The sequence below is a fragment of the Cupressus sempervirens genome, chromosome 10 (assembly GCF_028749045.1).
Source record: "Cupressus sempervirens isolate cs-2001-9-10 chromosome 10, ASM2874904v1, whole genome shotgun sequence".
NCBI lineage: Eukaryota > Viridiplantae > Streptophyta > Pinopsida > Cupressales > Cupressaceae > Cupressus > Cupressus sempervirens.
The window spans coordinates 24,867,894-24,894,806 of NC_143127.1; the positions used below are offsets into that span (position 1 = coordinate 24,867,894).

A 26,913-nucleotide genomic window follows, 5' to 3' on the forward strand; every position below is an offset into this window, starting at 1 on the left:
TCATTAGTCAAAACCAATCTAAGATCAACAAAGATGTATGAGTTTGTAGATATACTCAAACTCAATACTTACTAGTTATTTATATATTCATCAAACAACACAGAGCATAAACATCACCAAGAGACATCATTTCTACTATGAAGGAGCATTATATTTACCAAGTGGAATAAAGGTTACTTAAATGTTAGATTACTTTCTACATATGATGTAGTATGATTTAGGAGTGACATTCCTACTATGTTAATACCGATGATCTCTTTGGTAATTTGGAATGTTACACACAGAGGGATGGCTAGGATCCACGATGGTCTAGTGATGCTATTTATGGTTGGGAGGAACTGTGCACTTAGTTAATTATGTTTGATGATTTATGGTTATGATGATGTATCATGTATGGTTTGTGGTTTCATTTATGTTATTGCATCATGGATTATAGTTAGTATGATGATGTAGTTTATTTACATGGATGTATATTCTTTTAAGCCTTTCATACCCTGTGTCATGTACAATGGATGATTGAGCATTCCGAATTTAATTGCCAAGAGGCATTCAGAACAAATGTGTAATATGGACATTGGACTTTCTATTTATTCTTTCATGTGGATGTGGTAGTGGTTAGACTTAGTATTAATTAGATTAAATGTGACTCAATGTTAAGGGACCCTTAAGGAATGTAACCTGTTATGTATGTTTACTTTCACTTGTATTGTTGCTATTGCTTCCGTTACTATGTATAAGTTGTAATTACTTTTGTGATTTTTTATTAAAAAAAAATGCTACCAAACTTAGTGAAAATTTAGGTTAATTCTTTGGATCTCTTGGCAGGGCATTACATCCTCCTTAAGGACTTAGGTGACTTAGGGTTAGGTATGAATCAATGATTGTGATTCATCCATTTTTGTGCTTAAACCTTCCCTTTTTTTGATTGGCTACATGTATTTGCATTGGGAATCCAACATAAGATTCAGCCTTATCTCCAAAATATCTTAATTCAATCTCTAGTGAGCTCAAAAATGGTTTACATAGCAGTTTGTGCCTTTATAAACAACTATGTCAAAACTGTCTCACTTGGCATCTGAAGTCTTTGATGCTTAGCATATACTAATCTCTATACTGTGACTCGACATTTGTGTCACTCGGCATGCACTGCTTGCTCGGCTCCTGAATCATTCGACATACACTATTTTCTTGGCACTTGAGTGACTCGGCACATGAGTGGCTCGACACTCACTATGGACTCAGCATGCTCTATAATATACATGTTGTGCTTGACATGTACTACTTGTTCAACATGAACTAAGTAAATGACTTAAGTGTGTAGACACTCATTAGTCAAAACCAATCTAAGATCAACAAAGATGTATGAGTTTGTAGATATACTCAAACTCAATACTTACCAGTTATTTATATATTCATCAAACAACACAGATATATCTGAGCATAAACATCACCAAGAGACATCATTTCTACTATGAAGGAGCATTATATTTACCAAGTGGAATAAAGGTTACTTAAATGTTTGAATCGGCACAAAATACTATGTGTAACGATCATATCAAGCAGGAAAGAAGATTCTCACCGATCAAGTCATAGATTTAAAAAGATTTATTTGTAAGAGTGCATTGATTGTTGTCTAGTTTCAAGGTGGAGCAGACCAATGAAAATGTAGAAGGGAAAAGTATGGAGCGTGGACTATTCAAGAACATTTATTTTGATCAGTGATACATTCTAGAGAGTTCCTAAACCCTAATTAGATCAAAGATCAAAGAGGGAAAATAAAACTATAAAAGGACCTATAAGGAATCTTTTGAAGTTGTTGTTGAAGTGAGTGAGAAGGGTATTGCTACTATTGTTGAGAAGTTTTTACAGTAGAAGAGTAAAGTGTCGAGCATATGAGAGATTAGAGATTCAAGCAGTCTTGAAAGAAATTGAAGATTTCCCATAAAAGGTGATAGATAGTTGTGTAGAAGAGAGATTTGATTGGCAAAGTAAGTTGCATTATACATATCAGTTTACAACTATTTTCTAATCATTGTAGGAAACCAAACCTTTCATAAGGTAGACCTTATAGTCTTTATGTAAATCTATTAACTGAGTACACACTTAGCACAGTGTTGTAAAATTCTTAAAGAAGGTAGGTAGTAGCAAATATGATTGTATACTCTTGATAGAGTATTTATAAGTATTATGGTTAGTGTTATGTGGTTTCAAAGTTGTGAAAAGGATAAGGACATTATTGAATTTATTAAAGATCAAATTTCTAGAGGATATTGATCCTCCCCCCTCCTCAACATCCTAACTTTCCAATTATTCTAACATGAAGTTGTTAATAGATCATTAGGAAACTTGTTAAGGATCTTAACTAAACAACATGGTCAAGCTTGGGATTTGGTGATTGGACAAACAAAGTATTCTTATAATGGTTCAGTAAACTGAAGTACTGGTAAAAGCCCATTTGAAATAATATATGCATACCATCCTAGGGGTATCATGGAAATAACATACATAGGAGTCATGGCTAAGGGGAGTGCTCTAGGGGAAAACTTTGTATAAAATGTGAATGGCATTCATGGGCAGATTAGAAAGGCTTTACAATAGAGTGCAAACAAATATAAGACACAACAGTGAAATCCAAAAGAGAATTGAAGTTCAAAGTAGGAGACTTAGTCATGGCCTTTATGAGGAAATAGAGTCTTCCTAAGGGACTACCAACCAAATTACTTATGAAAAAGATTGGACCACTCAAGATTGTTCATAAATTTGGAGATAATGATTATGAGGTAGAGTTGCCTCCTGATCTAGGAATCTCACCCATTTTCAATGTTAGTGAAATGTATGCCTATAAGGGAAAACCCTTAGATAGTAACTAGAAATATAGCAATCAAACAAAGGAGACAAATTGGTTACAAATATACTACCTTCTAAACCTTTGCAATTAGACTGCATTATTGATACAAAAGCGATTAAAAGGATAATCAAAGTTGTGTATAAAAATATTTGGTCAAGTGGGTCAATCTACCTGTGGCAGAAGCCACTTGGATGATATAGTCAAACATCCTCAAGCATGGTAAGATACTAAAGGATCTAAAAATTTAAGTGACTTGAGTTTATTTGTACATCATAAGTATAGTGTAGGAACACCTAAAACATTTTGGATGTGCCTAAGTGTTTTATGAGTGTTTTAGCTATAATAAGACTCAATGGCAACAAATCTAGTGAGATTGAGCTTATTGGAGTCCAATTTTGGGTTATAAATCCTAAAAGTTGCATATGAGCAACTTTAGGTATAAAACCACCATGGGTGGTAAAGGGTGAAATATGATATACATAGGGTTGTTCGATGTCAAATAAGGCTTTAGGGTGGTTCCTAGATGTTTTGTACTATCTTGGACAAGTTTTGGGTCACGAAGACAAGAAATTATGCAAAATGTGTCAAGAATGCAACATCTGACCCAACAAATAGTTAAGAATGGTCCTAAAAGATCCAAAAATGCATATAAGCCTTGGAAAATTAATTTTGGAGTTAGTTAAATAAATTAAGGCAAGATTTTCAAAGAATTTGCTATGTTTCCTATATTTTCTATACATACTTCTATATTGCATTGTGACATTTTGCAAGATTAGTGATTAGGGATTGTAGTATTTTGTTTTAGCTTTTAACTTGCACCTAGTTGTAGGTCTAGAAGTGCTATCTATTGAAAGAGTTGTGAGTTTGTAGTGTAATTGGTCACAAACCCTTAAACCAGGGTTTTGTCACCAAAATGGCTCTAGCCTCACATTCCACTGTTAAAATCTCAAATGACTAGGTAGAATGTTAGGTTAGGATATATAATTTTCATTTTTGTTAGTGTTGGCCTTGTCCTTGTTGATTTTCTATTTTTACCATGAAGCCCTAGGCTATTCACATGGTAGTGTTGAGCTAGGGAACACTGGTAAAGTTACCAATAGAGTGAGAAATAGGATTGAATGGTGGACTTTGGTGTTGGTCACATACCTTTTCCATGTTTTGGAATGACAAGTTGTTATCTTGCTAGAAAGATTGAATCCCGAGAAGAAGATGTTGTCCTAGAAGGCATAATAAGCCTAAAAAGAGCCCAATTTGGGTTACATAACTTAGAAACAAAACTCATGTCCAAATTTGTGATATTCTAAGGAACCTCCAAATGGGTATCTAAAATGGTGAAAAGATCTTAGGGTTGTTTAGGATTTTTGAAAGTTGAAGGCGAAAAACTCAAATATGAGGGCTAATTTGATTAGGCCTACTAAGACATCTAGTGGAACTAGTTGATTCTTGGAATTGTGGACAATACCCATTGTTCAAATGATCATGTGGTATCTAATCCACCTATATGAAGATAGTGAAGTGTTAAGTGACTTGGAATCTTGTTTGGTAGGGCAATTATGGTGATTGGTCAATTGAAGAGGGTAAAGTGCTCATCCATACTATTGGATTCTTAGGAAGGAAATAAACTTGTTATAGGAAATACCTTGGGAAGGTAGAACAAGGATTTGAGAGACCTTGGGAATGCTCTTAGTTTGTTAACCATTGGATGGTTATGTAAGCAAGTTTGGTTAAGTGAACCTTGTTGTCAAGTTGTCATAAGTTGCTTTCCATCACTTCTCTTGTGGTAGTTGCTTGTTCTAGTGGAGAGGACCCAGTACCTGAACACGTTCCAATGGTTGTGTTAGTAGATGTTAACTTAATACCCACACTTGCTGATTTAATATCCAACATTTTTTACAAGATTGTACTAATAGTTGTGACTTTAAAGTTGTTATTGCTAGTGATGACCACCCATAATTGAATGAAATGTGTTCCTTTTCCCAAAAAAGAAAACAATAGTGTGATGCCACGTTAGATGCATAAGTATGGGGGTCTCTAATGTACTATGATTGGTCTCACTTTTTTTTTTTTTGGGGGGGGGGGGGGGGGGGGTGGTGTTTTGGATATCATGGCAATGTTGATTTGGCTTTGAAACCTTAGTTATAAGGAGGGGACTTGCCACGTAAATTGCTCTAAAAAAATGAGAGTGAAATTAAAAATTTCCATACATGATTTTGAGAAGCACAAAGTTAAGGTGATCAACTACTAGGTCCTCTCCCCCAAATCATCTCTTATTCTATTAATGCCATATGAGAAGAATGTACCTTGTGTTGTATATGCTACTTAGGATTCTTCAACAATTTCTAACCAAGATCTATCTTTGGCGAGTGGGTCATCCCAACATACTCCTTCATTTGCTAATACGAGGGTTTATTGTCATCTGTCACTAGGTTTTCTTATGCTAGTGGAGTGGTAGTTGTCATTAGTCTAATTCTGGAGGTGTGTTTGTTGTGATCAACAAGATCCCTAAGAATAATGTGGATGATACTATTCAAGTTGCTTGTCTTACTCTGGGTGAATCTAATACTCGACCTACAATTGTTGTTGCTATGTTTGGTGAGGATGCTTTAATTTGGCCATGGGGTCTCTTATTGCCTCTATTATGGTTCCTTGAGCCACTAGTATGGTCTTGGGTATTGGGTGATCACTTGGGTTGAAGAGACTCCATGTTAATTCTAAGGTTATTCCTATTTATAAGGGTGTTTCCATTGATCTAAATGCATAAATAGAGGAGGAAATTGACCACAATATATCTATTTTCTCCATGCATGGTGTGATCTATCATTTTAGGGGATTTTGTCCGAGCCTCCCTCAATTGCATGCTTTAATCTCACAATACTAGGAGCCTCTCCTTTTTGGTACAATATATATTTTCCCTATGGCTAGGGATTTTTTCTATTGTAAAATTTGACATTGTTGAAGACAAAAATAAAATTATGCATGATCATTTCTTTAGCTGGGAGGATAGATTTATGTTAATGATAAAACCATGACACTCAAATTTCAATCCATCTTTTGAACTATTTAATAAGATTTCTATTAGGGTTCATCTTCACTATCTCCACCTTCATCATTGGGTGGACTCTCTTTTAGAGGAAGTGGGGTAAGCACATGAGGATTTTCATATGGTTAATGATGAATCATCTAGCATATATCATTCCACCTTTTCTCATATCCTAGTTGATATTGACATGTCAAAGGCTTTTCCTATTGAGATCTTGATCAAGCCTTGAAAGGGTAGTTGGGTTCAAACTTTGAACTATGAAGGGATTCCTTTTTGGTGTAGAAGGTGTTTTACAATGGGTCATGTAGATGCTCAATGTGATTTAGAAAAAAAGAACATAAAATATCTACTATATGGTGGAATGGTGCTTTTGTTCAACATTATATACTTTGAAGAAATTTTAAACTTAAAGGAGTTTCTCACAAATGCTTGCAATAGATTCTCAAGATCTTGTTGCTTCTTCAACTATTCCAATTTATGATGGGGGGTTGTTGAGGACATTTAAGTGTTTGTTCCTCTCGATGACTCCCCATAGGTGTGTTTGAATGTGATCGAGGATGTTATTGCTTGTGAAAGTGCTATCAATCCTTGTGGTTGTGCTTTACCTATTATGGGGAATAATAGCTTTGCTTGTGTTGTCTCCTCTGTCGGTATGAAAGGATGCATTTGCAAAAGTGAAAAATGGTTGGATTTTTATAAAGGGCAAGAAATTAAATCTTTTAAGCCCTCATTTGACAAGACTCTTCAATCCCAAAAGGGTAGTAACTTAAAGGTAAATCTCAAAGGCTCTAGGTGGACTGAGCTTGGACGGGAATTTTTTGGTCTTTTCTTTATTTTTGCTTGCTTTCTAGGTATTTGTTTGCAACTTTTATGTGGGAGTCAGTTGGTTTTTCCTTTGGTTGTTTTGTAGGCTCTTTTGCTTCTAGTTGTTTGTCGATTCCAACTTCCTATCTTTTGACGTCTTAGTTAAGGGTTCCATATCCATTTAAAATCTACTTATAAAGGGTTTCGAGTCCCTCCAAAAACTATTTTTTCCTTAATAAAAAATTCATTTTATTGTTCATACATTTTTTTCCCTTTCTATTCTTCATTGCACCAAAAAATTGTTGGGAAACTAGGTGAAGTGATCTAGTAACTATTATCTTTTTGTCATGTTTACCACCCAATTACTACTATTAAAATAGCACCAAAAATGAAAACATGTGTACTAATAGACGATCACACATGTACTAATATCAATTGATTTTTAGCTATTTTGGTTACTGATTGGCCCATTTGTGTACAACTATTGAGACATTTGGCCATAAGTACTATTGGTGCAAGAACATAATGGGTGTCAACAAAACTTTTGAAATGCCACTTTTTAACGACTTTGTGCTTGACAATCTCTATAGAGAGATCCATGAATACCCAAAGGCTGAAACCTTGGCTTTAAACGCTTAATTCACCTACCAAGATACAAGATTTTTTTGTTGTTGACAAAATCCAACTTACGATTTAAGAGTTTTGCATGTGTGAAGTTAGATTATGACCTCTGAATTGTCTCCCCTAGGTGAAACAAGCCAGTTGCCACCCCATGTTTGTATTACCATCACGTTTGTCGCTAACTCCCTCCCACCCCCCCAAAATTACCGATCATAAAAAACCCCAAAAAATGATCACATGTGTACTAATAACCGATCACACATGTGCTAATAGTTGATCATTTTTTAGTTTTCTTGGTTGTTGATAGGTTCATTTGTGCAAAAAGTACTATTTTTTGGGTGAGCGGCTATTTGGTGTTCTTAGTGGTGGGTTTTGGGTGAAGATTTTAAGCTTTTTTAGACCATCGCGCACTCAATGAGTTCTACAAAGAGCTCCATAAATGCGAGAAAGCTGAAAAGTTAGCTTTAAGCTCTTCACTCACCTGTAGAGGTTCACCAAAAAAATTAGCAAATTTTGATATATAGAGTTGGACCTTTAGGTGCACAAAGTTAACCTAAATGACTAATGAGTCGTGTTCCCCTATACTCTTTTTCTCTTTTTAATTGAAATCTTTTGTTTGTATTTAAGGTTTCTAAAATAGCGTGCAATAGATTCTCACTTTGCATAATATCAATAGAAATGTCATATCTACCTTTTAGTGCACTCTTTCTTTTTCTAATTAATGCTGGTAATTAGGGGAGAGGACCCAATAGTGGAGTAGGGTCCAGTAGCGGATCACCCTATGGTGAACATAGATTCCAATCTTTCAACACATTTTTACTATATATTGTAATTATTTGATCTATTTGTAAATAAAAAAATCAAAATGTTGATAAAAAATACACCAATTCTTGAACACATGAAAACTTATAAATGTTATAGAAAAATAAATAAATGAATTCATTAATGAGTGAAATAAATAACTTTTTGTCTCAAACAAAATATCATAGCTCTCTAATATATGTATGTCACTCGAAACATAACATGCTCACTTAAATAAACATTGATATCTTAGTGTACACATACTATTCTTATGTGTGCCACTATTGGGGTAGAAATGTATATGCATAAAGTAAACCATATCAATAATATGTATCATCACAAATATAAAAGGTGAATACCAATAAATGCCCTGTATTTTCTAATGAAATGTGTGAGATTGTCAAAAAAAAATTAGTGTCCTGGTAATGGTCCCTATGTGTTGGATATAGGTTGTATTTTATATAATAATGTGTTATTTTTATAACAACAAATAATCTTTTTACGTTGAAGTATTTGTCTATTTGTGTTATATATAAAAGTTATATATAACAAATATTTATGATTAATAATAACTATTTGGTCCATATAAGTTGCATATATGTTACATTTCATAGAGTTATACAATACTTTATTAACAACAAATGATAATTTTAAATTCAATTAGTAGAGATTTTTAGATTAACCTTTGGTCCAATATTCAAAAAGTCATTTTTTAGACACATTTCACTAGGTGTACTATTTTAACAGTTGCGTGATGAATCACACCTTCAAACCTTAGTTGTAGGTAGTTCAATGTCTATTTTACATTTTAAAAAAAAAAACGAAAGTCTTACGATATCCATATAGAAGCTACATGTTGATGAAGTTAGCCCTCACCACCAGTATATTAAAAGCGTTGCTGATTTTACATAATAATTAAAGAAAAATGCAGTCCAATTATTCTCCTCGTTCTAATTGTGCTTAATTATATAAATATCATCTGATAACGAAGTCTGTTGCTTATAAATCTTCCAATTGAACGTCTCCCTCCCATTAGTTTTAACCGTCCATATTTATCGACTACCAGAGTTTCACGAAACGACGTAGCCGCTGATGACGTGCGATTAGATTCACCTTTCGTCCGCCTGATATTTCGAGGCGATTACAGACAAAGTTGCAGAATATCACGCATTTGTCTCTTCGTCAATTTGTCAGTCATACCGGGAAGGGAAAAAAGAAGGAAGTTACTGCGTCATGATCATAGTTAAGCTGATGATCTGCTGAAAAAGGTGCGTCAAAATCAAATATTTCGGGCGGGGCATACGCTGGCCATGTGTCCTCACATGAATTAATCATCAAAATTCACTTCTTTACGTTTTCGCAAATGGTCTATTGTGGGTTTCTGAGCATTCTTCCTCCTCCTGCTGCTGCTGTTATATATAGACATCTCTTCAACTTCTCTCAGTTAGCTGCCATTGACACCGCGCTCTGAGTCTCGCGGCTTCATTCTTTCAGTCCCTTCAATACAAAATATCCCTCATTTTGCCTGACTGGTTACTGTTATTCAACAATGGCGGGCGCAGGAATAGAAGCCCCGTTCAAGCGCATTCGCAAGATAAATTTGAGGTTCAGAATTCCCTACTACACGCAATGGGGAGAAAATTTGGTGGTGTGTGGTTCGGATCCGTCGGTTGGAGGTTGGGACGTAAATAAGGCGGTGCGGATGGTACCGTATCATCAAGGGGACATTCTTTACTGGCATGCGACCCTCACCGTTGCACACGACTTCTCCTGCGACTATAATTATTTCGTTGTGGATGATCAGCGCAATGTTCTCAAGCGGGAATCTAGCAAGCGACAAACTTTTGCTTTGCCTCAGAGTCTTCCCGACGGAGCGTCTGTCGACGTTTACGATCTGTGGCTGGTAAGTATTATTATTTTTATCAGAATCTTGAAGTGTTTTTGTTTCTGCAAATGAATTGTTCATAGAGCAGAATCTGCGTAAGAGAAAAATGTCTTAGAGTTAAGAGTTTTGTCGGAGATTATGTTAAACCTCGTTTATATGGAAGGGTATTCTTTCAACAGTTGAAACTTTACTTAGGGTAAATTGCGATTTTTTGGTGTGAATTTAGGGTTTTTCCTGTCACGTTTCTTTCCTTCTTTATTGATGCTTTCCATTCGAGTTGACTTAATGTACAGTTTGTTCTGATTAATTTGGTGTGTCTGTGGGATTAGAGACTCTTTTTCGAATGCGAAGGAATTCTCGAGGACATTTCCAGTATACTATTTGCCTTCATAAGATCCGCTTTGCGGTCCATTAATAAATTGGACAAGTCTTATTTGCTGGTTTCCACGAAAATATGCATCATTCTATATTTCTTAGCTTTCCTCCTTTTATACGGTGGGGTCTAAAGTTATATTGCGTACTCATTATTTGTAAATATTGACCATTCGACAGAGTCTCATCATTTTTACATCATTACGGTGCCACATCTCCCTTTCCCTATGGCCACAGGGGGTTCGAACATGAGGTCACGCTTTTATGAATGTTCCCAATTACAATTCTATTATGACATTCCCATACATCTGCTGGAGTCATTTAACTGCCTGTAGTTGTGGGGTGACATGAATCACACTCGAGAAACATCGCCCGTCGGTATTGCTGCACAGTCTCATCCCATCTCCTCCAGAGTTGTATTTTCTTATTACAAGGCGTAGATTTTAATCCGGCATATTCTTTTAATGACGGGATGAGCTTGGACCTGCCTTATTTTGTCTTAACAAGTTAATAAAGTTTCTGCGGCGTGGACGAATCTCTCTGCTTTTTGACAGCAAAATAACCCTTTCATAGAATGCAACCATTAGAATATCAGTTGCAGTTAGGATAATGTTAATAAATGGAATCAAAGCAGGTTTTCTGATTCCTCTTTAATATATTGATTGAGAATAGTACTGCAATTCCTAACTTTTTCAGAAAAACGGAAACAAGTTAGTTACGCTGGTTGGGCTCAAACTCTCTGTTATTCTATGCCAACAAGTGGAAAGATAAAACTCTGTGTTCTTTTATGTCAACAAGCTCAAAAAGAGTAATTTTAAATTTAATGATTTGGGTTGAACAGTCATTTTTTATAAAATTTTAATTTTTCCTCTGCCTTTGTGATCTTTTGATCTTGATCTAGATTCCCCAAGAAATGCAAAGGTACAAATAATTTCAGTTTTCAGAACACGAGATCCTTAAAGATGATGATTGCAATCCATAACCAAGAAGAATCTGCATGCTCTGGTCTATGTCAACACCTCTGAATAAGATAATTTGGTGGTTTGGACAAAATTCTGTTCTACTCGAATCTAAATTTGTCGTTCCTTGGACAACTTATAAACTTTACGTAAAATACCCAAAAGTATTTACTAAGGCACAAACTCATACTATTTCTTCTAAGATAAGAGGCACTACGTATGGGATCACAGCTCCGGTGCATGAATACTACAGACTGGAAACAAAGTAATTGAATTCTTTATTTTACTATATGCCACGTAGTTCTCTGTTTGGACTCACTTTGGGATTTTTAAAAAAAACCCAAGGGGGTGTCTCTGTTACTTGCCCAGCAGCCCATTTTGGGGTGAGCGGGGTGGAACTAGGTCCCCTTGAGGCACGTGCACATGCTCATAGCCATTGTGCACTGTTGAAACCTAGGGCGGTCTTGAACTTGTGACCATGGGGTAACCCACGACCTCAAGCTCGGCAACTACACTAGACTAGCTGGGATATTTGCCCTACCTTTGGGATCTTTACAACACAAAATCATATATCTAAGATTTTGTAGTTTTTTGGTTTGGACTAACTTATCTTTTATTTCTTGTAGCATGCAAGTTTCTAGATTTGATTGTGTCAAATATTTTTGTATCAATGTTTCGGATCACATTTTGTGACTCGTCATCACGATAGAGTACCCTTTCTACTCTATGCTGATGACGTAGTGATCCAAAATGTTGATACAATTTTTTTTGACACTATTGGCTCTCTACTCTATCCTAATGATGGATCATGGAGTGTGATCTGAAATGTTGATACAATTTTTTTTGACACAATCTAATCAAGAAACTTGCATGCTACAATTTACAGATTCAAACCCATAATCAAGAATTATCTTGTTTCATATAGTGGACAGCATATGTAGTATATGTATTGTCCCCTTTCTAAAGTAGGATTTGATAATAGATAATAATTAATAAAATTTAAATATAAAATAATAATAATAAAGTAATTACTAGGTAAGTAAGTTTAATGCAAGGTCAAGAGGCATGTTATGAAGATAAGTAGGAGATATTCTCCATGGCAAGTCAAATTGTGATGTTGCTATCAGGATTCAACTATGTAGTTTTTGAGTCAATCTACACATAGGTCAATGAGTTTGACTCAAAAACTACGTAGTTGAGTCCTGATAGCAATATCACAATGTAATGAAGAGGTGTGACTCCCAAAACATGATATAAAAAGGAGAAGAGTTCATTTGAAAGGGGACATGGTTGGACAAAGGAAACTTTGAAAATGAAATGTGAAATAATCAAGTTGGAATTGGAGAAGAAGATAGAAATAAAGAACAACTAAAATTAGTTAATGAGCAATTAAGAAAGTGAAAGAAACACTAGTCTTGGGAAGATCTATTAAGAAGTTGTAGAGTGCATTTGAGGGGAGGAAGAGTTTATATTGGACTTACATTTGCAGATCTGTAAATGACAAGATAAAAGGAAGATCTTTAAAGAAAGGTTTGCTGGCAATATGGTCAGTTAGATGTCTAGTGAGTTGTCATTTATGGCAACATGTATTCAGCAATTCATTTATGCATTTACAGATAGAAAATTGTCTAAGTGTTAGACAGTTTGCAGTAGTACAGAGACAAATGTGATGTGTACGTAAGACACACTTCGAGTTAGCTCACGTGCAGTTGATGATAGCTTTATGACAATGTCATGATGATGTAGGTAAGTGGGTAGATGTGTACGGGCAGTACGACGCAAATTACAAACTAAATACAAATTCAGGTATTTGACAGAACAAAACAGAGTATATCAGAGATATGAGTTGTCATTTATGGCAACATGTATTCAGCATTTCATTTATGCATTTACAGATAGAAAATTGTCTAAGTGTTAGACAGTTTGCAGTAGTACAGAGGCAAATGTGATGTGTACGTAAGACACACTTCGAGTTAGCTCATGTGCAGTTGATGATAGCTTTATGACAATGTCATGATGAGGTAGGTAAGTGCGTAGATGTGTACGGGCAGTATGACCCAAGTTACAGACTAAATACTAGTTCAGGTATTTGACAGAACAGAACAGAGTATATCGGAGAAATGAGTTGTACGACTCAAGGAATTATTTTGGTAACAAAAGAATTACGAAATCACGATGAGCCAACTTTGTGGATATTAATCTATAAGTAATTTTATATTATTTCAAGCGTGTGAAGACATGAAGGCCAACTGAGCAGAGAATTATTAATGTTCGAGGTATAAGTAAAGATCTTATCTTGCGTAAAGAATGAGGAAGTTGATGTGAAGTTGTATGACATGTGAACTATTGTACAAACAGCTTGAAAGATATATGAGCCTTATGTGATGCGAGATCTGATGTATAATCAGAGAAAGTGCGATTACAGCAGTGAGAAAGTATTGTATGTATACTTATACTAGTGAAGAACTTAATTGTATAATTGCATGTTAGGGCAGTGGGCTCTTCTTGCATACATTGTATTTGTTCTACCAACTCCTAATAGGGTTGAGGCTTCTAACAAGGCCAAGTCCTCTAACAAGGACTCGAAACACTATATGTACTTCATAGACTCCTAATAGGGTCAATATGCTTAACAAGATTGTTTTGTTTAGTGGATCATCTAGTGGGTGTCATCCCCATCGGGGTTTTCCCTTGGCCAAGGTTTTCCTAGTTAACAAGTAATGGTGTTATGAGTTCTCTTTGTGCATGGTTATATTTACTGTTCAACATTGTTGATTTATTTTCATATGCAAGTTATAAAGTAATTAACAATATTTAGTTGTGGGCAAAAGTTTGTAGAATACTGATTCACCCCCCCCTCTCAGTATTATCTATTTCTAACAAGGTTGAAGGCATAATTGCAAGATGAGATTATAGTAGAATTGTTAAAAGAGTAGGTGCAAATATAAAAAAATGTACTGATGCAAATTGAGAAGGAAAGTATATGCCAACTCAAAGGAGAAGTGTCAAGAAAAGGCATTGTTTGAAGATGTAAATCAAGAAAGATTTAATGGATTAAGAAAAAAGTAAATAAAGGAGTATGTGACACGAGGAAGGATTAATAAAGGAATGGGAAGTAAATAAGGAAGATGTAATTTTGGAAGGACAAAAATTATGAAGAGTTATACTCTTGTAAAGGGTGCTTAATGGGAAAGGTTGTGACTTCTTCAAAGGACATAAATTATGAAGAGATGTGACTTCTTCCTTACATTGGAAGATATTAAGGGAGGAAGGTTTCATTCAAGGAGGACACTCAAGGGACATCAGTTGAGAAATAAATTTATTGCTCTCAAAGAGCAACGAGGAGGGTGGTGACTCAATTATCCCAGTCATTCAAGGTTCACTTATGAATTCACAGAAGCAATCATTATTAATCAGATCAATCATATAATAAATCAGCAAAGCACTCTATTAAAACAACATACATTCAATTCACAAATATCTCAAACCACCACTCATTACATAATTCATTAGTCATCTAATCAACATTTACTTAATTATCACTCATTTAACCAACAATCTCTTAATCATCACTTGTCTAATCAGCAAATCCCTTGTTATCACACCAATACATCAAATCATACAATCAAAAGAATTTATTTGATCAAATCTTGTAATCACTCAAGTACAATCAACAGAATTGGAAATCAGTAAGTAGACTAGCAGGTAAGTACGTTCATTTGTGTTTAGTGGGCAAACCTGGTACCTAAGAACATGCTTAAGAATTTCATCTTTCATTCCTTTTCATGAAACTCTTTCATAAATTTGCATGTTTGTCTTATAATATCTAGGGTGGCCAACTATAGGAGTCCCACGAAATGTCTTAAGAACCTTCAATTTAAGCCTAGATTTAAGAACTAGCATATAATGCCCCCCTCTTTGAAATAAGATTTAATATTAAATAACACTAATACTAAAACCAATAAATAATATTATAATAATACAATATAATTTTCAGTTTTGTGAAGTCTCTAAAGGAGATATGTTTTCCAAAGCAAGTCAAATTTTGATATTACTATTAGGATTTAACTATGTAGTTTTTGAGTCAAACTCATTGACTTATATTTCATGAGTAGTGATTCACACGAATCCATCGCTCTTGACAATAAATGGAATACTTAGCACTCATTGGATCTAGGAGATGTTCACAGAGGTAAAGCACAAAGACTTCTCAGTAGGTCACCCATCCTAGTACTACAGCTTGAGTGCGCTTAACTATAGAGTTTCCTCCATTGTTAAACCCACTTTGCTTGCAAACCCACTTTGTTTTCTTAAATGGGGTTGCAAGTAAAGTGGGTTTAACCATGGAGGAAACTCCGTAGTTAAGTGCGCTCGAGTTGGAGTAGTACTGGGATGGGCGACCTTCCAGGAAGTCCCAGTGCTTCACCTCTGTGAGCATCACCTAGATCCAATGAGTGCTTAGTGTTCCATTTATTGTCATGAGAGATAGATTCATGTGAATCACTACTCATCGAACATGAGTCAATGAGTGAGTTTGACTCAAAAACTACACAGTTAAATCCTGATAGCAATATCACAGTCTCTAAAGGAGACAAAATTGCAGTAAAGATCCTACATAAGAGTTAGATATGTTATCAAGGACCATATCTAATGGATAAAGGATATCCAAACATCGACTAAGAGGACTACAACTACACTTAATAGTCTTATGGATGATTAAATATGGAGATTAATGAAAGTCATCTAATTCTACAAATGCAATTAATAGTCTTGTGAATGATTAAATATGGAGATTAATGAGAGTCATCTAATTATTCAAAACACTAGATAGTCAAAGTCAACACCTAATATTGAATTATGTTACAGAGTAAGTATTTGTCAAAGTTTCATAATTGACGATCACATGAACAACTAAGAAAAAGAGATTGAGCATCATTTTCATATATAGAAAAAAATAAAACACATCTAAATGATATCGCTATTATAACCAATAGATATTACTTTATATGAAGGTAATAGATAGTGGAGTCTAATTGATAATAATTAGGGATAGTGAATTTAATCAAAAGTGAAATCAACTCGAGCTTAAAGAATTGTTAAGCTCACCATTTGACTTTAGCCAAGTCCAACATAATTGGGGACATTTTCCTGACCCTAAAACCTCTCTTCCCATAATAGGAGAATGTCGTTCCTATGCTCCCCACCACTGCCACTTAGCTGTCGAAATGCTAGAACGCGATAGATGTAGAGTTTGCCTCGAGGGATGATTAAAGGCCTCTCTTCACTACATTTGGACACTTTGTACTTGTTTTTATATCATGCTACTCATCGTAATCATCTTTATGAATATGATAAGTCTTCCATTCGCCGATTCAATAATTTCATTTGTCAAATTGAAATTTTATTTAGTATTCTAATTGTATCAATATTCATTGCAATGTTCAAGTATTTAGTATTATTGTTGAATGTTTACATGTTTGATGAGCCCTGTTGGCTCTACCTCTAGTAACTATAGCATTTGACAAGTTTTTGATAGTTTGCAGTGTTTTTAAGTTTTATGCTGTATGAGTTTTTGAAAATAATTGGCAATGCCTAAGAATGAAATCCAAATACTACAATTTGGAACAGAGATTTCACATTTCATTGGTGCACAATAATAGGTATACTAATGCAATTATTGATATTGAGTTTGTACTTGTAATAATTAAAAGAGAACCTAGAGATCATACAAAGCCTATAGAGAATTGCCATAATGCCTTTCCAAACACCATACAGTGAAAATCTTCTGCTAGATACCCAATATAGAGGTATAATGAAACACAAATGCTGATCAAACATTGCTAGAGGGCAAATGCCCAGCCTTGAGGACTCACATGGGGTCTAGCTAAAGGCAAAAGATCCTCTAATGAACTCACTTAGCCCAGAAGGGCCACTAATAGGCCAATCCAAGCCACAAACCATGGTGAGCTAAAATTGGGACATGAGAACATGAATATGCAATTTTTCTGTTCTACTTCCTAATATCTTATACATCTTTTCATAAGTAGCATTTCAAGTACTATATGTATTAGGTATATGGCACCAAGTACTATTTGTATTAGGTCTATGGCACACCTCACCACTCCCCTTCCCCCACCTCCCCATTATTGGAATCCCCAAACTTAAGGCCCTTTGCGAGCTAAAAAGGGAACATGAGAACATGAAAATGCAATTTTGCTGTTCTACTTCCTAATATCTTATACATCTTTTCATAAGTAGCATTTCAAGTACTATATGTATTAGGTATATGGCACCAAGTACTATTTGTATGAGGTCTATGGCACACCTCCCCACTCCCCTTCCCCCACCTCCCCATTATTGGAATCCCCAAACTTAAGGCCCTTTGTGAGCTAAAAAGGGAACATGAGAAAAATGAAAATGCAATTTTGCTGTTCTACTTCCTAATATCTTATACATCTTTTCATAAGTAGCATTTCAAGTACTATATGTATTAGGTATATGGCACCAAGTACTATATGTATTAGGTCTATGGCACACCTCCCCACTCCCCTTCCCCCACCTCCCCATTATTGTCATCCCCAAACTTAAGGTCCTTTGTCTCCCCCATCCCAAAAAATTGCCCCCTTGTCCTTGATGCGTGGGGTAACTATGGCCAATACTAATACAATTCTTGTGGAGAATACATCAAGGGATGTAATGTGGAGTGTTTTTAGAAAGGCGCAATTTAATATAATTAAACGCCAGCATTTAGAAGGGTACAAATTAAGTTATAAACCAATATCTTTTAAATTCTAGAAGGCACTAGCTTTTAGTCTTGAAGGCTATATTATAAGGCTTGGTCTCACCTAAGCAAGGCATCAACTTGGAAGATAGTGGAAGAGTAGATACTATAAAATAGACGAATACTGATCATTGAAGGATCACTTTGGGAAACATATCTCTTCTTTATCACTTTTTGGTATCTATTCAATAGAGAAATTGCTTGTTTGACATTAAGGATTGTAATTGCATGCTTACAATTAATGGATGTAATCAGATCAGAAATGGTTAATATAGCTGATATGAAAAAGGAATCAGAAAAATGATTTCAATTGTTATTTATAATGCTGGCAACTATCCATGAAGTAAAAATTAATTTACAAAAATTATATCTATTAGGGGTAAAGGAGCTTTACGTGGTTTAATCTATATGTATTGTGGAGAAGGAAAAGATTACCTACCTGAAGATTAATTAAAATCTGGAGGGGTAAACTATCCCTCGCACCTCCTCACTTCTACTAGCGCTCTGGTGAACCAGGGGATCAAGACACTAATGTAATAAAGAGGACTTAATGTATTAAATTACTAAATGCAAGAGAAACTTAAGTATCTGCTAAGTGCTAATTTGGAATGATATCTTTACTACAAAGACCATAAAAGTACACTACAGAGGCAAAATTTTGAACTTCGTGAGCTCAATGCCTAAGAAGCATGCATAGGTCAAGGATGCCAATGCAACCCGGATATGTCTTGTATAGATAGAATATGGATGATACTAAAAACAAGGAAACTAATAGAATAACAAAACACAAAGTAAACTAGCAACATAATGCAAAGGAAATAAGTAGCCCATTATTTTAGTGGAAATATAAGGAGAAGGACAATGAAGAACTTAAAACCTCAAAGGGAAGTTGGCGAAGCTAAGAAATTGCTCCACTATCTTCTTCTTTTGTCAAATTTGCACACATGCATACGATGGAAAATGTTGGTTTTGTTTGGGACCTTCCATAGTAAGCTCCTTTCTTTGGTGTTTCCACCTCCATAATAGCCTGATAGATGAGATAATAGTGATAGATAATTGTTAAGATAAAATAACCAAATGACAGTATTGCAAGTTAATAATAAAGAAGTGTGATATGATAAACAATATATAAAATAAAACAATGTAAGTGACCTCCCTTTACAATTACAAAGCCAAAGCTCAATAACAAGTTGTCCCAATTCAACAAGAAGCTTCAAAGTTTGATGAGATGATTGTGTGGATTGTAGACACAATGTAGAATTAATGAAGTGTGTTGAAGATCAAGAAAATGGAGTTAGAGAGCCAAAAGCGAGTGAAGAAGCGCCAAAAGAATGTTTAAAATGGAGATATAATGGTTGGGAGTCATCTTGTGTCAGTGGTAGTGGATTTGGGCATTACATTGGAGGGTGGCAATTTGTAATGCCCCAACGACACTTTGTACATATGTAGATTCACACAAGAGTGTGTGTCGCAAGGATGCCTTGGTAGTGTGCACATGTCCTAGGTCATCCAAGCTGCATTGCCAAGACTCAGTTGGCAATAAGGCAAAATGAGTGAGTGCAGAGGGTGACATTGAATTTCATGTTTTAGGTGAGGGTAGAGGTATGGCGTAATGGTAATTTACTCAGGGGTGCAAATTTATGACAATGACATTGATAATAATACAAGGGCTTTCTTTTTTTTGAACTAGGTGTAGACACGGGATTATAAGGCACTATTGAAGACTTCAAAACCCAAGGTGGATGAGGAGGCTTCCTATGGGGCATGCACTTGCCCTAATAAGTTGTTGATGGAGTAGAGGATGAACACAATAAGCCTCATGAGAGGGGTAGACAAGAGGAGTGGGGATATAGATTTGAAGTTCAATTCCTTGGTCTTATACTTTTGGTAGGCAAGAAATGAAGCATCTTGTTGGGGACATAATGGCCTTATTGGAGTAGGCTAGATATGGTCAAGAAGAAAGCCTTTGCGAGACACTAAGGGGTAATAAACAATGTCTTGGACTATGTGAATGGTGCCCTTTTGGGGACACTTTAAGCACTTATGCACGATTGCAGGAATGGCTCCCATGGATGCTAGCTAGGGGATACCCAACTTAATCCTAAAGAGGGCTGATTCGGGAATGACAAATGTTGAAAAGACTACCTTAGGTATGACTTTAACCGCCAAGGTGGTGGACCCCAAAGGGGAAGCAACAACCCATCATGTATCTTGATAGTGGTGGCACACTCATGATATCTTGCACGATTTAGCCTTTTGACAAAGAGGACCTCCTCCATGATAAGTCAACTTGGCACGTAGGGTCAACCATGACGCCTTTGACAAAGATTCTGTTGATTAACCTCAAGATATAGAGAGGGCTCTCTATTGAATGACTCATCTAGTAGGGTAAAGGTGACAGTCGTCTCAGGCACTCTCCAGGTAGGTGGTAAGTTAGGAGTGATTATCACCATCTCTATGAAGGGATTGTCACTCGGATAAGGGAAGGTTTGATATAGCAATTGTTAGTTCACATTAGGGTCACCAAAATGTGGTAAAGGAAAAGTTATTGACCAACAGACAAATTAAGATCTTGAGGGATGAACTTCCCCTTGCGCCACTACACTTCTATTAACCCTTTGGTGAGCTAGGGGATCAAGACACTAGTGTAGTAAAGAGGACTCAAATAATTAAAGTACTAAATGCCAAAGAAACTTAAATATCTCTATTAAATCAGCATTCATTCAATCATCATTCACCAATGTATAAAACCAAATTCATTACATCATCACTCATCAATCATCTAATTAATAATCATTTAATCATATCTCACTAATACCTCAAATTATACAATCGAGGAGGATTAGGTGTGATATAAGAAATCTACATTAAAAAAACAACAAATTTGTGAACTAACAAGAATTGTGGTATGCGATGTAATGTTATTAATGTTCAGTATATATTTGCACATAATATATATTTTAATATATTCAACAAGGAGAATTACTAAACTATCTACATTCTTTAATTATTTTTATTTATTTATTCTCCTACAAGCAATCATGTATGATTTAATAAGGAGACACGAGTGAGAGAGCAAATACTCCACCCAATGCTGGATGAAGTTACTACCACTTGTGGGCCAAGGGGTGTTATATCCCTTGGGCTTAGTTGCAAGAAATGTTCTGAGTGCCCTATCATGCATTGCTCTCCACTCTCTTTGACTGTTGGAAGTGAAACTAAAGAATAGAAGTAATCATGTGTGGGTTAGTAAGGAGACATGATTGGGAGCGAAGATATGTGTTCCCCTTCAAGTAGGCCACACCAATGTTGGATGAAGAAAGATTCTTGACATTCGTGGGCTAAGGGGTATTATATCATGTCCTTGAGGTTATGTGCAACGAATGTTCTAAGTGCCCTATTGCATGTTCCTCTCCAAACTCTAAGATGGTTGGTTGTTGGCAGTGAAACTAAAGAAGCAATCATGTATGGGTTAGTAAGGATACATGATTGGGAAGTTTTCCCACTAAGTAAGCCACCCTAATGTTGGATGAAGAGAGATTCCTACCACTTTTGGGCCAAGGGGTGCTATCATGCCCATGTGCTTAGTTGCAGCAAATGTTCCAAGACCCCTGTTTTGAATTTGCCACGAATCCTGAAAATAGTTGACTATTGGAAATGAAGCTATGGATCTTCATCTAACTATGTGATATTAATTGCTTATTTACTTGAGAAAATTCAATAGGTGTTGTATGATATAATTATAGAATACTATTTATTAAACAACTTGTAGAATTGTTACTTTGGGCAAAATCAGGTATTATCCTAATAAGGGGACATTACACCTTTTTAGTCAATTTTGTGAGTAGGGTAGTCAATTTTGAAAACTCTTTGACAAATGTCTTGCATAAACCACATAGCCCAAAGAAAATCCTTCATCTGTGTGAGATTAGTGGGTGGAGGCTAATCTAAGTGTGGCTTTGATTTTTTTAGAGTCTAGACTCTACACTAACTCCTTTGGTGCTGATTATGTGCCCAAGATATGTAATAACTTTGTCATTCCAAATTCAAACTTTGAATCTTTGACTAAAAATGACTTAGAACCTAAGAATAACACAAAACCTCATCCAAATGCCTAAGTGTTCTTCCTGTGATTTGCTGAAAATAAGTATTTCATAAGGAAAAATCAACACAAAGCTGCATAATTACTTATTGAAGACCTAGTTCATGGTAGATTGAAAAGTAGTGTTACATCCCAAATTTTGCCCTATGTTTTAAATTTGATCATAGCCGTTGGTTTAACAAATTATTTATTTTCCTGATCATGTGAAACAAGTTAGTTAATTATAGACGTTGTATCAATTTATTTCTTTCCTGACCATGTGAAGTGAGTTAGTTAATTATATACGTTGTACCAACTGATAACGAATTATTTCTTTAATGATCATGTGAAATGAGTTAGTTATTATAGATGTTGATGAAAATAATAAAGTAACCTATAACTGTCATTAGATGACTAACAAATGTTTGATTGGAATTAACGATCAATATATTTTTGAATTAATGTCTTGGTGAGAATTTTTGTCTGAGTGATTGCAAGCAGAAGACTTAAGAAGGGGGGAAGCATTGCTAAATGGGATCATCAGAAGGGGATGGTCGATTGGTTTAGTAATTAGGATTGACAGGTATGACCTAAGACTACCTTGGAAAGGATACGAAGATTTGACCACAGGTTACATTATGGGACCGCATGAGCTATTAGAAAAACAACATAATAAAAACTCAAAATAATTTAAATTAAAAATATAATTCATACCTTTGAAAATTTATTATTGAAATTTCTTATTTAATCATTATTATAAATTTTTAAATACGAACACACACACACACACACACACACACACACATATGAAGTGACATCAATAAATTATAATTTTATAATCTGATGATGTCATTTCACCAATATATACACATGAACGTATATAAGAGTGTATAATAATAAAAAAATTAAAAAATTAAAAACTCTTCAACTCCTTATTCCTTTTCCCTCTTTATTTCTTTCTTTTATAATTCGAATTTGTGATGCATTCGAATGGCCTTCTTGATAACCGAAGGTAGCCGAGAAGTCGAGGCCGACCATTTAAAAGAACATCATGAATCGTGTTAGATACAACTCTTTTCCTTACTGCATTACCTCTACCATTACATACACTTATTACTACGTCTTAGCAAGCCGAGTGATTCTTAGAACGATATCAGTTCAGAACTTACCATCTCGATTTGATTCCTTCTTCCCTTCTTCATCCATCAACGAGTATAGAGCAAAGGATACTGTGGGTGATCATCAATTCTGGCCGCGGGAGGAAGAAAATATCTTGCTACAGGTCATGTGAGTCTTGCTAAGTTCAATCTGATGCTTGTCTGATCTATTTTTCTTCTTTTCTCATTGTTACACCAAAGGTCTATGCTCTATTTTGTTCGTCAACCTTTATTGATGTTATCCTACTGTCGGATTTAAAGACGATTCTGAATGGAATGTGCATTATATAAAACCTTAGCTTCCTTAGTCGGAACTTCATAGGGTTTGATATTTTGTACCCTGTTTTACTACCAAATAACCATGAGTTGGTCTTGGTTAAGGATATGGAAGATGGAAACTATAATGAAATCCATGAGTCAATAATCATGTTTGTATTATCACTATTTCTTTTCACACTTCATGCAGAGTTGTAAATAATGTCATGATGCTCAAATATCGAGGAATTCACTGGCAAAGACGCCATTAATGGTGAAGAGGTGTAAATAAAATAGAATGGATATAATCTCTCAAGCACCTAGGATTCACCAACAAAGAAGCCATGAATGGTGAAGATAACCTAGAAGAATCAAGAATCAAATCAGATAACTATGTAATTAAAAATACATAATAGCTCATGCATGTCCTGATAATGAAATCTGTTGTCAAGTCAAGTGGTGGAGATCGGGTTTATTAACCCAAATTGAAATCCTTGGCCAAGGTAGTTAAAGGCATATGTGCCAATCATGAGATCTTTTTTGTTTGTCCATAAGCTTCAGTTATTCCTCAAACCATCGGGTAGCTCAGATGGCTGGACTTAAGAACATCCCAAGCCCGATCCCAAGGTAGGGAAGGCCGTTCTATTAAGTTAGGACGTGTGAGGATAAGTATGGTCCGAGGTTGGGAGGTTAAACCTATGTCAATGTTTCTCCTCTCACCAATGCCGAGGCTTGAACAACATGACAAAGGGATTTCTCCATTATTTCTATATGTTTTCTTTTGCACATTTACCTTTAGATTTATAGAAAAATAAATAGATAGTTTAGATTCTAAAAGCATGAATATATTAGTTGATAAAGAAGATAGTTGTTACTTTACTTTCAGCTGAACATGTTATTAGTTAGAATGATTAAAATGTTAGCAATGTTTTCATTTATTTATTTCATTGCAACAGTTGAATAAAAATTGCAAATAGAATAGGAAGCAATTACTTCTTCTAGTTATAATTAGTTAATGGAAGTCATTATCATGTGAAATGGAATCAGTTACTAGTTAATTAGGTGTTTTAAATTGGTTAGGAAAATTTGTTTGTTACAAGTAGTCAATGCATCGGTCAAACTGGAAGGCACAACAAGAAGCTCGAAGTGGCTACATCTAAATATTGTTTTCCCTATGTGCTTCTCTATAACCCTAATTTGATGGTATCTATATCTCAAGTATATCTTGCAAAACTAGGCTGCTCCATGCAGCTAGCTCATCGATGAGCTCATCTATCCATGCTACTGGGTACTTGTTCTTAATATTTTATTTGTTTAATGCCCTATAATCTATGCACATATGCATTATTTGACTCTTCTTCACCAACAAAACAAAAGAAACAAATGAACTCTTTAGCTGATGCACTCCATCACCAAAAGCTCCTTAATTGCTTTCTCAATCTCATCTTTGTGTATCTAAAGATTCTTGTATAATGTGGTAATAATTGGTTTGGCCCCTTTTTTCTAACTCAATCATATGCTTAATGTCTCTACTAGGAGACAAATATAGAGGAATGCTACTTAAAACCTTGCTTCGCTTGAATAGCATATCTTGAATGTCAAGATAGTAGGATCTCTTCTCCTCTTCTGTATTCATATGCATCACTACACACCTTGTTACCCACTCTACTTGCTCATGTTTAAAGAATTTCTCCATGTGTTTGAAAGTAGCTACCTACGACTCTCCATCAGACATTCCCTTGAACACCACATTCTAACCTTTTGATTTGAATTTCAGCTCCACAGCCTGAAATTGAGTATACCCTCTCCAATGGAATGTAGCCACTTATCCCCAACATTGCATCCGTGTCACCAATGCTCAACACACAAAAGTCATCCTTGATTTTGTAGTTTCCCAACTATAGATTCATTTGTGGAATGTGCATGTAATAATGAACCTAGGGTAAAAGCACAAACCTGTGTCAACTTTTATAAAGGAAAAGTGATATCAGAATTTAAAGTCTTCAACTTTAACGACATAAAAGTGGCATTTGTGCTTAGAATTTGAAGATGATGTAAATTAATGAAATGTGTAAAATTAGATGAAGTTTATGTTTGTAATTTTAAAAAAAAAATTGAGTGAAAATTTTACCTATTTTTTAATTTTTAAAGTCTATTTTATAATTTTTTAAAATGCTGAAAATATAGAGTTTTTTTTCCCGTCAAACAAATATATGCAAATGTTCATATTTTGGTTTGATTTTGGAATATGTTTGAGTCGACATGTATACCTAGTGCACCAAAAAAAAAAAATTGAAATTCGGCTAATATTTTTCAAGTTACAACTGGTCAAAGTCAAAGTTATCAGAAATTGATAGTATTTTTCTCCTGTCAAACTTTTTCCATCAAATTTACATATTTTTTAAAACAAATTACATATTCTTGAAGAAGACTCTCTCCTCTAGTGCAGCATTAAAAAATAATAATTTTTGAACATGATTTACTATTTTTTTCTTATTTTTGAATAGACATCTTCCTTAATCTTAAAATACCTACTTGTAATATTTTCAAATTATAACATATTATGCATACTCAAAATAATAAAAAAATTATATGATCATAATCTTGACTCCAAGACTTAAAAAACTGTATTTTTAGTTTTAAAAAAATTTCAATTTGGTAAGTCAAATTGGCCTTCAAAGTGAGAAGTTTGCAGTTCTTATTTTTGCTTGTGTGGCTGCCACCTAGGATGCCACATAAGTAGTTCCGGCCGAAACCCTTTCGGTCGTAACTGTTTCGGCTGGAAGGGTTACAGCCGAAACACCTAGGCTTATAAAATTGTCATCACTCACTTTTTGGCTATTTTTTATGATATTTTGAGTCATTTGATACATGGGGGTTGTTAGAAATAATAACATCGAAATGAACTAAAATAAAAGAATTAGCAATTAATCCAAGAGAGTTTGTGAAAATAGTTACCATAAACTTGTATCCAACAAGAGAGTGAAAGAATGAACAATCACCAATGAATCAACAAGAGGAGACAAAGATTTGAAAGGGGAAAGCAAAGAAAACCCCTTGTGAATAATATGAATGAGGCAAATGCCTAAAGAATGAAAGAAGGAGAGAGAAGAGAGAAAATGGAGCCACTGGCTCATTACAAGAACTACATAGTGATTGTGTGTTGTGAATGAGAGAGAAGCATCTCTTATAAAGAGATGAGAAGAGGAGTTATTTGTAACTCCCAAGTGAATGATTGCCACATTGCCACATTCATAAGTGTGTGCATAACAAGTGTCATAATCCTCTTAAGGAGGAATAACTATTTTC

At 35.0% G+C, this 26,913-nt stretch overlaps 1 protein-coding gene across 1 annotated transcript in view; it reads left to right on the forward strand.

The window, feature by feature from the left end:
* The first annotated feature begins 9,148 nt into the window (after positions 1-9,148).
* The window catches only part of DPE2 (disproportionating enzyme 2), a 42,127-nt gene continuing 24,362 nt past the window's right edge, over positions 9,149-26,913 (forward strand). The window contains exon 1 of the mRNA XM_089807427.1: positions 9,149-10,017. Within this exon, the coding sequence (XP_089663553.1) occupies positions 9,664-10,017 (354 nt within the window). The 5' untranslated portion in view covers positions 9,149-9,663. The remainder of the gene's footprint in view (positions 10,018-26,913) is intronic.